At 40.8% G+C, this 13,515-nt stretch overlaps 1 protein-coding gene across 4 annotated transcripts in view; it reads right to left on the minus strand.

The window, feature by feature from the left end:
* Positions 1–13,515, minus strand: part of CP (ceruloplasmin) — a 70,435-nt gene that overhangs the window by 15,550 nt on the left and 41,370 nt on the right. For 2 of the 4 annotated variants that reach the window (XM_061636998.1, XM_061637000.1), the window contains exons 16-18: positions 12,528–12,729; positions 11,029–11,168; positions 9,497–9,660 (exon numbers count right to left, since the gene is read on the minus strand). In XM_061636998.1, coding sequence (XP_061492982.1) covers positions 9,497–9,660; positions 11,029–11,168; positions 12,528–12,729 — 506 coding nt within the window. Of the gene's footprint in view, positions 1–2,019; positions 2,129–6,633; positions 8,355–9,496; positions 9,661–11,028; positions 11,169–12,527; positions 12,730–13,515 lie in introns of those variants that run through there. The other 2 variants (XM_061636999.1, XM_061636997.1) reach the window with 2 other exon arrangements.

Consider the following 13,515-nt stretch of genomic DNA (forward strand, 5'->3'; position numbering starts at 1 on the left):
TGCCACTCTGTCCTGGCAGTTTTAGCTGTGCATTCAATGCAATCGGCATGATATCTCCTCCTTTTTCTGTCTCCCTATGGCTCTCTTCCTGCCCTGCAGCCACGCATCATTAAAGGGCGGGGGGGGGACCTGTAACATTGCTTCTGTGAGGATGTGAATGTTTAGCCATTTAGTCCTGTTCTGCTGTGATTGGTATCCGTGGGCCAATGGCAGCAGCACTGGCTAGCTTAGGGACACAGACCATCCACACCAGACATTTATTCCACATTAAACAGTCATGGCTTCCCCCAAAGAATCCTGGGAAGGGTGCTAAGTGTTATTAGGAGGCTCCCATTCCTCTCAGAGAGCTCCAAGAGCCAGAGTGGTTTAACAGTCAGCCCCTCTTCCCAGAGAATTCTGGGAATTGCAGCTCTGTGAGGGGAATAGCAGTCTCCTAATAACTCTCAGCACCCTTCACAAACTACACTTTGCAGGACTCTTTGGGGGAAGCCATGACTGTTTAATGTAGAATAAATGTCTGGTGTGGATGTGACCTTAGAGGAGCAGCCCTGACTGATACTCCACCCACCCAACTACTCCATCCTTCTTGTTGCTTGTGGAAGCCAAACATCTATAACTGAGGCTATACAATGCAGCCCAACTTGTGTTCTTGGCCACTTTTTTTTTATCATTAATTTTTATTCAAAGTTTCAAAAAACAAAACAGAACAAAACAAAAAAAAACAAATTAATAACTAATACAATAAAATAAAATGTTGACTTCCAATTTGTCGCAGATCAGTTATAAATCTATAATATATAACAAACCTGTCTCTTAATATATTACAAAATCACTTTCCTCCAGTAGTTATCTTAATTAATCATCAAATCTCATTGACATTACTTTATTCTTTCCGCAAAAAGTCAGAGAGGCTTCCACTCCTTGAGAAATATATCCATTGATTTTTCTCCAAATAAACATGTCAATTAATCCATCTCATCAAGTCTGCTAGGTCCAGTAGTTTCAATAGCCATTCTCAGTGTTAATTCCATCTTCCATCTCCATCCTTGCACCCATAATAATCTTGCTGTCATAGTCATAGTAGTCATATAATAAAATATGTAAAATAGTAGTCATATAATTCTGATAGGAATTTCTTTCATCACAAATATTTCCTTGCCATCAATTCCGAATATACCACTGAAATGTTGTTGTAAAGCTGCATCTCTGCTCCTCCTTTCCACAGAATGCACCATCACATCTCCCGAGAGTTTTTCCATTGTCACACATCTGGAATTAATTCTGTAAACTTTCTCCATTTCAAGTTCCATCAAATCCTTCCAATCCAGGAATTTTTTTGAACCGTTGATATCTTTATCTCTAATCTCTTCACCAATTCCTTCAAGGACAGCGCTGAATTCCAAACAGTGATATTTGTCTCCAGGATCCATCACAGCCATAAAATCCAAATCTTTTTCCAAGTCCATATTTGATATATCTATTCCAATCTCCAGGGCTTGAACCTTTCCTTTAATTTTTCTTTCATCTTCTTTTATTTGTCCAGCCGTATCTTTGGTCTCATCCACCTCCCCTCTCACAGAATCCTGAATTTCCATCAGCTCCTGTCTCATTTTGCCAAATTCACTTTTCATCTCTTGTCTGCTCTGTCTCAGCTCCTGTCTCACCAGCTTAATCTCATTCATTATTTTCTGAAACATATCTAAATAGAGAACCCCTTCCTGTACATCCAGGGTCTCAGCCACCTTCTTGATTGTCATTCTTAACTATTCCCAAGCAAAGAACAGTTTATTTCTTTTTCCAGTCACAAAGGAGTTATGTGTCCAAAAGTGCAAAACAAATTTAGTTCACAGCATCCAAAAAATTAATGGCATAAAAAGCAGATTTGTCAAAAAAAAAAAGTAGACCAGAAAAAATAGTCTCAAATGTCATAAAATCAGATTTCCTCTTTAGATTAGTTGCCCCTCATCCGTTTATATCTTTAAAATGCTCAATTCCATGCCAGCTTTTTGCAATAAAAAACAAAGATAGGCTATTTCGATTTTCTTCCTCCTTAATTCTGTGTATATGAGAGAAAGTTATAACTCACCCAGGGATTCTTTGTTGCCGATCCTTTAACAAATCTCTTTTACTGTAACGATAACAAAATGATAAGAGTAGATAGAAGAATGCTTGCCTGTTAGAGTACGTTTTCTTTAAAGAAAAAAAAAACGTCTTGCTTAATCAGTTTGAGCTTGCTTGAAATTCCTGGCTCCGTCCGACGTTGCTGGCAGGTCCTTCGTTCCTAATGAATTCAAGTCCCCCAACAAACACAACAAAGCTTGTGGATAATCTCTTTGTTTCTCCCTTGCCTGGGAGAAAGTTTTTACCAGTCAAAAAAAACCTTTTGGCTGGTTTTGAAACTGAAAAAGCTTCCTCTGAGACAAGAGCTCGTCTCAGAGGCAGGCACAAGCTAAGCAATCCTTCCCGGAAGTCTGTTCTTGGCCACTTTTTGATGAGGAACTGGAGTGCAGCAGGGGAGAAAGAGAGATTCTGCTGCCATTAGCTGTTACTACTGGTGTGGTTGGGTGTGGCGTCCCTTTCTTAGTACATTGATCTGGATCCAGGAGAGGGAAGATAGCTTGGGAGATGACTCTTCTTTGGAAAAGTCTGAAATCCTCGTACAAGTTTTAAAAGAACCATGGGAGGGAAAAGAAGCCCATTCATTTTTTTAAAAGATTCTCCTATTTGCCTTTGTGTCTGTCTGGAATTGTTTCCTTCTCCAACTCCATTTTATGGAGCAATGGGGGGGAAATCCATATTATTGGCACCTTCTGCTGCAAATATTTCTCTGTATTATACAGCCAGGAGAGTGGCTATATACTATAACCAGCATGGATTTTTCACATTCTGCAATGTTAAATTGCAAATACCCCCCATGATGATGCTTCCCATAAGCTCATTTAAAAACAAAACCTTACAAAACATATAGTCCTGAACTCAGAAACGCGTGCTTAACAACCCTTTTAAGTTTTCATGGCAATACACAAAGCAGTCAGAATTAAGAGTTCAACATGTAAAACAAGAGGAAAAAAATCCTGTTGGACTTCTTTCTGTCTGTGGTCTCATGATTTGTTGAAATTAATTAAAAATCAGCTATTTTCACAGAGTAGCTGTAATCCTGTAAATGACCTTGCCCCATACTCTCCCCTTCATCTTCTGCAGTTTAAAAATTTAAAAAATGCGTGGCTGATTTTTAATTTAAGAAATTTAACATTGAAATCTATTATAGAGTTCGGCATACTCATTAAGAACCGTCAGTGCTAAAAATCAGACTTGTCAAGCGGCTACAGTGGTTAACAGTCAGCGCCTCTTCTGAGGAATGTAGCTCTATCAAGGGAATAGGGACTCTCCTTGCAACTCTCAGCACCCTTCACAAATTACACTTCCCAGGATTCTTTGAGGGAAGCCATGACTGTCTAAAGTGAAATAAAAGTCTGGTGTGGATGTGACCAAGGACAGCTTTGGCTTAAATATGGGTGGGAAACTACTTGTGTCTGCTCTAGAATAAAAAGATGGGGGAAACCCTGAAAAATGATACTGTTCACAATGTTTTCCTTTTGGAAAGGAAAGGGGCTTCCCCTCTGCCCAGTGCCCACCCACCCAATCCCTTCCCCCACCCTGTCCCTTCCTCTCCCTCCACCAGGTCAGTTTCACCTTTCCTAAGCATGATTGTACAGGAGTAAATCCTACAGAACTCAAAAAGCATGCAAATGATCAAACCTGCCCTCCCCTCCTCTTCCCTCCTGTCCCCTCCATTTTGCCCCTTCCCCCCTTCCTTTGCCCCTCCCCCTCCCAATCCGCCCCTTCCCCCCTTCCTTTGCCCCTCCCAATCCCCTCCCCATGCTTCCCCTCCCTTCCTCCTTCCCCATGGTCAGTTTTACCTATTCTAAACATGATTGCATGGTAGTAAATCCCATTGAATTCAATGAGCATGCAAATAATCAGACCTGTCTTTCCCCTCCCCTACTCTCCTCTCCTTCCCCCTCTCTCCTTACCCTCTCTTCCTTCTCCCTTCCCTGCCCACTTCAGCCCTCCCTCCCTCTTCTCCTCCTGCCCTGTGGTCAGTTTCACCTATCCTAAGCATGAATGCATGGGAGTAAATCCCACTGAACTCAATAAGCATGCAAATGATCAAACCTGCCCTTCTCCCCTCCTGCCTGCCCCCTCCCCCCTCCCCTCTGTCATTTCTCCTCCCCTGCCCTTCCTCCCCATCCACTCTCTATCCCCCCATGGTCAGTTTCACCCATCCTAAGCATAATTGCAGGGGAGTAAATCCCACTGAACTCAAGCATGCAAAATGATCAAACCTGCTCTCCTCTCCTTTCTCCTATCCCCTTCTTCCTATCCCATCCCTTTTGCCCCTTCCAATCCCCTCCTTGCTACTACTCCTGCTCCCCTCTCCCCCTTCTTCCTTCCCTCTACTCTCCCCTCCCCCATGGTCAGTTTTACCTATCCTAGCCATAATTGCAGGGGAGTAAATCCCATTGAACTCAAGCATGCAAATGGTCAGACCTGCCTTTCTCCTCCTTCCCCTTTCCTCTCCCTTCCTCCTCCCTTCTTCCTCTCCTCCACTCTTCCTTCTTCCGCTTCCCCTGCCCACTCCAGGCTTTCCTCCCCATGGTCAGTTTTACCTATCCTAAGCATGATTGTATGGGAGTAAATCCCACTGAATAATTGAATCCCTCAATAAACATGCAAATAATCAAACCTACCCTCCTCCTCCCCCTCCTGCCTGATCCCATCCCACTCCTCCCATCCCCTGTGGTCAGTTTCACCTATCCTAAGCATGATTGCAGAGGAGTAAATCCCACTCAGTAAGCATGCAAACGATCAATCCATTCTCAGCAAAATTGCACAGGATCCCATTTATCATGTCCCAGATTAAAAAGCAGAGATATTCATTAATAGGCAAAAAAAACCCATGAGGTTTAAGAACATACCTATAGCCAACAGTGAATATGTGAAGTAAATCTGTGAATATGTGAAGTACAGCAACACTTTGCAAAATTTACACTAAAAAAACTCAAAAAACAATTGTGGAATAATAGCACTGACTATTCTGCAGAATAGTCTCCAATGGACATGAGTGTCTGTTTGCACAAAATAAAACAGTGAAATATATTCCAGCAAATTTTGTTGTACACCGCCCTGAGAGCTTTCTGCTATAGGGCGGTCTAGAAATGTAATTAAATAAAATAAATTAAATAAAATAATAAATAAATTTCTAGGTGTGCTCTATATTTTTAATTGACCATGCCCACCTTTCCTTAAGTGGCGTGGTTTAAGCATAGCAGGCTGAAAGCATGCGTCTTGGGCAGGCCAAGTTTGTTTTTTCCAACAGCTAAATTCATTGCTTAAGTAGCAACATATTGTAATCGGTCTGATTTTACATCAAACTGCAGTTTCAGATTCAACTGTTAATGCACCCGAAATAGAAACAGAACATAACCTCCAGTTTGAAACACAAAAGGCTGTCTTCACCATCGTATGACATTGACCAATAAAAACGCTTTGAAATTAATAAAAATAAATTTGAGAGATCTAGGATGAATAATGAGAGAAATAATTTTCTAGGTTAGATTCTCTGTAGAAACAGTAGTTACACAGTAAAAGAAGCAAAGAAAGAACACCAACAAGCATACAAAAATGTAATTCTCCATCTTTGGAGATGGTAGGTGTTGCCACCACTCACCATATGCTCAGAGACACGTTACCAAATTCTTCCAAGCTACACAGTGGATTGGACTATGAAACCCAAATCGTGCTTGCATTTTTACAAATTTGTAGGGCAGTACAATACCTCAGAGAGGTCAGGCCTCCTGCTCCCCTGGTGCATTCACTATAGCTGCCCTATTTCCCTGCTTTTTAAAGTTTGATAGAAATATCTGTTGGCTACAGGTACATTCTTAAACCACAGTTTGTTTGTTTTTGCCTATTAGTGAATTAGCCAATTTACTTATTGAGACATTTGGGAAGTGATATTATTGCTCTGATGGCAAAGTAGGTGAGAATCTTAAGGGGAAAAGCCTGCTCTCCACAAGTACCAGATGTATAAAAGCAAAATAACGAAACTGCTGAGAAAGAACTTTCATATTGATTCTTTAAGCTAGATAGAAATTAAAATTGGATGGTTTATCCAACTGATTTTACATAAAGTTAGGGATTTTAACAAACAAATGTTGGGTGGGGTGGGGTGGGATGGGATAGAGAGAGCGAGAGAGAGCAAGTCCAGATTCAAATTACAGCCATGCGGCTGTATTGGGATCACTAGAGCAGGAAGGTTAAACTCCATGCCACCCTCCATCCCAATGTAGCCATGAGGGAATGGAGTTTTGTTTTATTTAAAAAATATTTCTATACCATCATTCATTGCTAATACCAGGGGTGGTTCACAAAAGTACAAATTATTATCATTATGATTTTATTTGATTTCTGAGCTGCAGCAGCATAACAACCCAAGGTGAGTTACACAATTTAAAAATCAATATTAAAATAATTTTAAAACAAATTACACACAGAAAAATTACAAGAAGGACAGCAATAACAGAAAAACCAGCCAATTCTACTAAAGCTTGGCATTAATAATTAGCAAATGCATAAGTGAATAAAAAGTTCTTTAGCATGTATCAAATTTTAAAAGTTTATGCTTGTTTTATTTTGAAGTGGGGATGATTACACAAATGGTTCCACAACACAAAATACCTTCCCCCTGGTTGTCGCAAGATAAATCTCAGCAAGTTGTGGCACACCCAGGTGGGCCTCATTCAAAGAACAACATACAGGCAGCCCTGCATTGTAAAATGCATTCCTTAAGGTATCCAGATCCCAAATTGTTTACAACTTTAGGTCAAAATAAGAACCTTAAATTTGGTTCAGTATTATATTGGTAGTCAATGCAGTTCTTTTGAACATAGCTTTAATGTGCGTGCCGTAGGCAGCCACTGGATTCTCCACTAGCTTCAGCTTCTGACCCAACCTTAAGGGCAGCCCCACAGAGGGTATATTGCAGTAGTCCAAGCTTGAGGTTACCACCATTGGGTCACTGGGGCAAGACTATTCCTATGCAGGAATAGCTATAGATAGCACACAAGCTGAAGCTGGCAAAGTAGGAGAGGGAGTGTGGATGTGTAAAAGAAATTGTGCCACCCTTAGCTTAGACAAATCTCATGACTTTACCATTTGGGAAGGTCAATTGCATACATATCCACAAGTGTTCCTCAACTGCTATAAAACAGCCTTCCTCCAATATCTGATAACTATATAGTTCTTTCTAACTAACCCACTTGTTCTTTCTTAGGTGTGTAGAGCAAAAATGTTATAGGTCAGCTATACGGAACCTTTGGCCCTTCATATGTTGTTGAATTACAACTCTCATCATCCCTGGCCATTGGCCATGCTTGCCGAGGCTAATGAAGGCTGTAATTCAGCAACATATGGAGGGTTCAAAGGTTCCATACATCTGCTATAGTTGTATAGGAAAAACCTCTTCTGCCCACCTTGCTTCAGTATTCAACAGCCCTAGAAATGCACACTTTAACCCTAATGTAAAACAGAGCTCCCTCAGATTCAATGCTACCCGCAGTGTGCTGTGAGAGCCATTATAATAATTATTATTTATTTGATTTGTATGCTGCTTTTTCATACAAATGCACCCAAAGCACCTCATAACACAACAGAAAAAAATGTGTATCAATATAACATTACAATAATGGGGCTGTTAAACTAGGCCATACTTTTGCACAGATGCAAACCACTTTAAACCAGCTGCAATTATAACTGCACTTTTCTTGGAAAAAATGCACACTGTCTAATAGGAGTGGGATGTACATATCAATAGAAACGGAACTTTAAAAGACAGAGGAAATGTAGTTTGGCTTTTATGCTTTTCCCTAAAGCTGACACCATAATCTATTCATAGCAGGAAGAACAGAAATAATCTGAGTGGATTGGCTGTGTTTTATCTAGGGTTTTGGTTAAATGTTGCTTGACCCCTACCATTTTTTTATTCATTTATTAATAGTGTCTGTATATAAAGACTAGCACCCTAGAAGATCAGCAGGTGAATCTTTTCCTGGTGTGGAGAAAAGCAGTGGAAAAATTTTCCGCGGCATACCAGGAAAGGTTTTACCAGCTCACTTTTTTTCTCCTCAGATGATGTTAAAAGTGCCAGGCTAGAAAAATAAAAGGTAGCAACTCTAACAAGAACTGGAGGTGGAAGCAGTAATAGCACTTGGTGGAGTCATAGAAACACTACAGAAAACAACAGAAGCATGGAGTAGAGGTGGAGTGTGGGATCCTTCTTGTTGGATTTATTTCTGAAAAGAGAGGAAGTAATGCCGCTTGAGGAATGCAACAGCTGGGTATATGGGGTTCATTTTAAGGGCGAGGAGGAGGAGTATGCATTATTTGTTTGGCTTAGATTGATAGAGTTCATTTGCCTATTGTGATCCTTGGCTCCATCTGCCTTCGGCCCTACTACGGGCGAGTTCCAGTTCTTCAGGTGTTATTGTATGACACCAGTCAGCTATTCTTATGTGGGGCGTAGTACTAGATTGTCATAGCTGAGGGGTGGGGAACCTTTTCATCCCAACATGCCAGACTGTTATCTTCCCCCACCACTTGCAAGCCAAGTTTGACAAGTCACAATAATGGCAGGTGACCTGTTTTTTTGGCCTGCAGGGCTCTTCAGAAGCCCCATTTAAAGCACTATTATCACAGCAGTTTGAAAGGGGCTTTGCAGGCACCATCAATCAGCTTCAACAGCTGACTGAGCCAGGTTTTCACCAGCCCTGATTGGGTATGTGTGGCTTGGCCAAAATGGCCTCGCAACCCAAACACAGAGGCCTGGCAGGCCTAATTGGGCCTATGAGCTGGAGGTTTCCCATCCCTGCCATAGTTCATTGTCACAATTGCATATTCTCAAATAGGCCTGTGTATTTATGGGCATGTATATCCTTGCTAATCTGCACTCCCTTGGATTGGGTCCAGTATACTCAGAGAACAGACAATGTATGTTCAAGTGGACCCAATTTCATGTTGAGGTTAATCAAAATTACTTCAGGAAGAGCTAAGTAAAGCATAAAAACAAAAAGTCATTAAGGAGATCCAACTGTAAACTAAGGGCTCCTATAGTGAGATTAGAAATAGCACTCAGTACAACATATATGAACATAAGCCTTCATTACATCTTCCAGCAGGTAGCATTGCTTGTTGTTTTTGGTGCAACAGACTAAAACCTGATGCTCCATTAGAAAATGAACAAATTTCATGACGGCATTAACTTTCATGGACTCAAGTCCACTTCATCAGATGCATGAAGTGTAATCTTCAGTATGTCCTCCTTACACTTATTCCACTTGCCAAGTTCTTATAGGTTATGCCTCTTTCCCATTTCTTAACATCACTACTTAGTGGTAGCCTTTAAACATATTTTCTTGAGCCATTAGTTACTGCTTACCTTTGTTCTGGGAACACTGTGTAGATGGTCTCCATGCCAGCATGGATATGGTCAGTCACATGACAGTGCAATAACCAAGTGCCAGGATACTTTGGCAACATTTCAACAGTTTGAAATGTCCCAGGAAACAGATCAAAGACATCTGCCCGGTAGGTTCTGGTATTCTTTTAGGACAAACACAAAAAACAATCCCCCTACATCAGTGATAGTAAACATTTCTATAGTGTTTTTGAAGTAATTAATCGGAAGAAAGCAAAATATGAGGCAAAACTATTATTGAATGGCTTTCCATTAAAAAAGTCACCTGTGCCTACTTCCCCTCTATTTCATTTTATTGATGAGGGAGAAATTTGATTCAGTTTGCTTTTAAAAGCAAACCTACCAAATTTGCATTTTCTGAAACAACAGATGAACCAAAACACAGCTATCCTTGGAAATTTGCACTTCTCTGAATTTTGCAATGCCAAGTAATGTGTACCAAAAAACCCATATTAGAGTAAAATTTGCATAAAATGCATTTTATTTTAGGGAAAATTGTTTTGCAAAAATGTGTATGTTAGGTAAAATTGCATACAAAAACATGCATATTAGGAGACATTCAAGTTTTGATTTTTTTTTTCATGAGGACTTTAAAGTGCAAACTAATGTGAAAATGTAGAGAACTGAACTTAAGACTGAGAAGACACCAAAATTGACAGTTTTGCCCATTCCTACAATCTATATATTAGAGATTAGCAACTTGACCAAATCTAGTCCTGCTACCAAAATGTAAAAACTACTACTACCAGCTACTAAAACAGCTACTACCAGCAACCAAAATGTAAAACCTGTGGGTTGTGGCAAGGGGGTTGCTGTTAGCACATGAAAAGTTGTGTTGGGGAATGTAGCCCTTTACCCCTTCATCGCTTTCTCAAAAGTTGGCTTGTAGTTGAATTAGATGTGGGCCTGGGATTTCTGTTCTATTTTCAGACCTGCCATCTTGGAGGCAGAGTGGATATTAAGACTACTTATTGCAGCCTTTCCCAGCCAGTGTGACTCCAGATGTTGTTGGACCACAACTCCCATCAGCCTCAGCCAGCATTGCCAATGGTCAGAAAAGATGGGAATTGTGGTCCAACAACATTTGGAGGCACACTGGTTGGGAAAGGCTGACTTATTGGAATCACAAAGCCACTCTCTCCAAAGCCATAACAATGTAGCAAGAACTTACCCTGTGTTTCCCAAATAAACCACCAGTTCACTGTAAAAAGGGCAAATCTTGGCTTGAAATTGTATTGGAATTCACATGCTTAAGGAGATGAGCCACTTGAATGGAAGGGGCTATACGCCACTGATAAGGTTACATTGGTGAGCAATATCATGGGCTAAGACCTTGGAAAGCTGTGCTAATCAACATAGCATTGGGATAGAGGAGTGTAAAGCATTGTCATGTATTCAGTTGAGCTGGGCATAAGAGCATTCTCAAAAAGTGTTATTTTTCCTCCATCACTAGGCTTAAAATTAAAGACAGGAACAAAAGTCATGGCTTTTACCTTATAATCAAAGCTGTGGCCGTGGAAATGTGCCGTGTGCATATCTACTTCGTTCCCCATTCCCATCAAGTACCAGCTGACTTTATCTCCAACGTGCATTGTAAGACCATGCAAGTTTCCAAACAACCTTCCATTAATGGCTAAGGAAAGAGATGTTTATCATGAAGGCAAAACTGCTACCTGTTCTTCAATGGAATGAACATCACAGATGACTAATATATTCAGTTCAAGTTACAAACCTTGTCAAAAGTACCATGCCCAACTGCTAGCCAGGAACACATTCCCAACTGTCCTTCAGTGTGAATTAAACAGTTTGTCTAACTCTGAACTGAACTCGGTTCAGACATCTTCAAAACAGCCTGATATACTCACAATGCTTTTTATTCTTTCTGGACAGTTCTCGTGCCATAAATTTATAGCTCAGTGAACAGAGCACATGCTTTACATGCAGAAGAACCGAATTCAGTCTCCAGCATCTCCAGGTAGGGCTGTGAAAGATCCTTGTCTGAGACTGTGGAGCACCATGGCCAGTCAGGGCAGACAATACTGAGCGAGATGGACCAAGAGTATAAGGCAGCTCCCTACATTCCTATCCTTCACTATTCAGCCAATACAGAAAAAGACAGGATGAGAAATGTGTAATAGCCATTTATGGGCCTTTATTTATTTATGTATTTATTTATTTAGCTAGCTAGCTGAGATCAAGCCATTGATACTTGGAACATTATCTGGAATTTTAGAATTGCTGGGATGCAATTTCCAAATATTCTATACAGACAGACATGTACATTAACATGTGTGAGAGAGCACTATGTATCCACATACAAAAATAGCATGTATTTTCCTGCCTAGGTGAAGGACAAGTTAGTGCTCCCCCTCATGGGCAGCATTAGCAATTGCATATTACTACCAACGCTGGTGATTGGACAGCATCCTCCATCATGCTGGAATACAGTAGGCTAGCTTACGGGCACAGGTCAGGCCACAAAGTACACACACAGCTCTGTCCTCCCAACATCTCGCTGCCACCGCTTCCTGTGTCTGCTGCCTGAGGTGGCAACTTCACTCTGCCTAATGGTAGAGCTGGCCCCCAAAGCATGTGCTCTGCCTACTGAGCTGTAGCAGGCCAAAACTGGCACAATGTTTGCAACCCAGCTTCTGAAAGGGAAAGGACTAGAGACCTATAGCACAATCCTATACCACAGTTTGGTATAGGATATGGCAAATAAATGAACAGGAGCATTTCTGCTCATTTACTGGGTATGGGATACATATGTGATGGTTGAATGATGTTCCAGGGACTGATTTATCCGAGTCTGCATCTGTACTAGAATTGTTTTAAAGATGTTTTTAACATGTCATTTTTAAGGGGTTTTTTGTGTTTTATCACTTGATATTTGCCACCTTGGGCTCTCTTTGGGAGGAAGGGTGGGATATACATTTAATAATAAATAAAAAATATGATTGGTAATTTTGGATGTTGGAAATATTCAACATACCATGCATTTTATTGCTTTCAATAAACTCCTCATCTTCTTTGTTCACGCCTTCTGGATTGGCAGAGTAAGTCTTGATATTTTCATCCAAGTAATAGGACTCATTTTCATCAAACACCATAAAAAGAAGAGCAAATTCCACATTTTTTGGAAGTAGTTGCCTGCGACAGACTAGCAATGTCCCTATTAATCCACTGTAGATATCCTGAAAGCCCCAAAGAATACAAATACCTATTAACATTAATTGAAGTAAAGGGAGTGCAGAGATGGGAAATCACATCTGATGAAATATTGGCCCATTATCAAGTGCTTGGGGTAATCTGAATGTCCTGGAAGAGTGTTGTTGTATCCTGCAGATACTTTTCATAGGTGAAGAGGGAGGTGTGCTGCCAGAGGTCTCCTACTTGCAGCAGTGGAAAGTTCTGCTGCTGTTGTTCCTCCATCATCACTGCTTGGATGGCAGAGATGAAAAGGGACAAGGCAAGTATAGGTTGAGGCTGGCCTTGGAGCCAAACCTGTCCCATTCCTTTGATTAAGGAGAAAACCAATGAGAGAGGAAAAATAAAAACTGAAAACCAAGTACATAAAAAGGCTCCGCAACCTTCTGCTTTAGCAGTGGCCATGGACTCCCCGTGGCCCCAAATTGCACTGCCTAATTCCTGTGTACTATACAGTATGAGTCAGACCCAGTTTTAAGTTAATTGTACTTAGGGTGCATTGAAACAAATGAGGGTAAAGCCATGACTAAATTTTCAGGTGGATTTCAATGGGATCTGAGTATTAGTCTGGATTGAGTCCCTTCTATTCACAGCCATTATAAACATAGATGAAAGTTGGCTGGAGCCAACCAGAGCTTGGAAAAGTTACTTTTTTTGAACTACAACTCCCATCAGCCCCAGCCAGCATGCCCACTGGATTGGGCTGATGGGAGTTGTAGTTCAAAAAAGTAACTTTTCCAAGCTCTGGAGCCAACATAGTCCTCTACCATTTC

This window comes from Rhineura floridana, chromosome 7, assembly GCF_030035675.1.
Source record: "Rhineura floridana isolate rRhiFlo1 chromosome 7, rRhiFlo1.hap2, whole genome shotgun sequence".
NCBI lineage: Eukaryota > Metazoa > Chordata > Lepidosauria > Squamata > Rhineuridae > Rhineura > Rhineura floridana.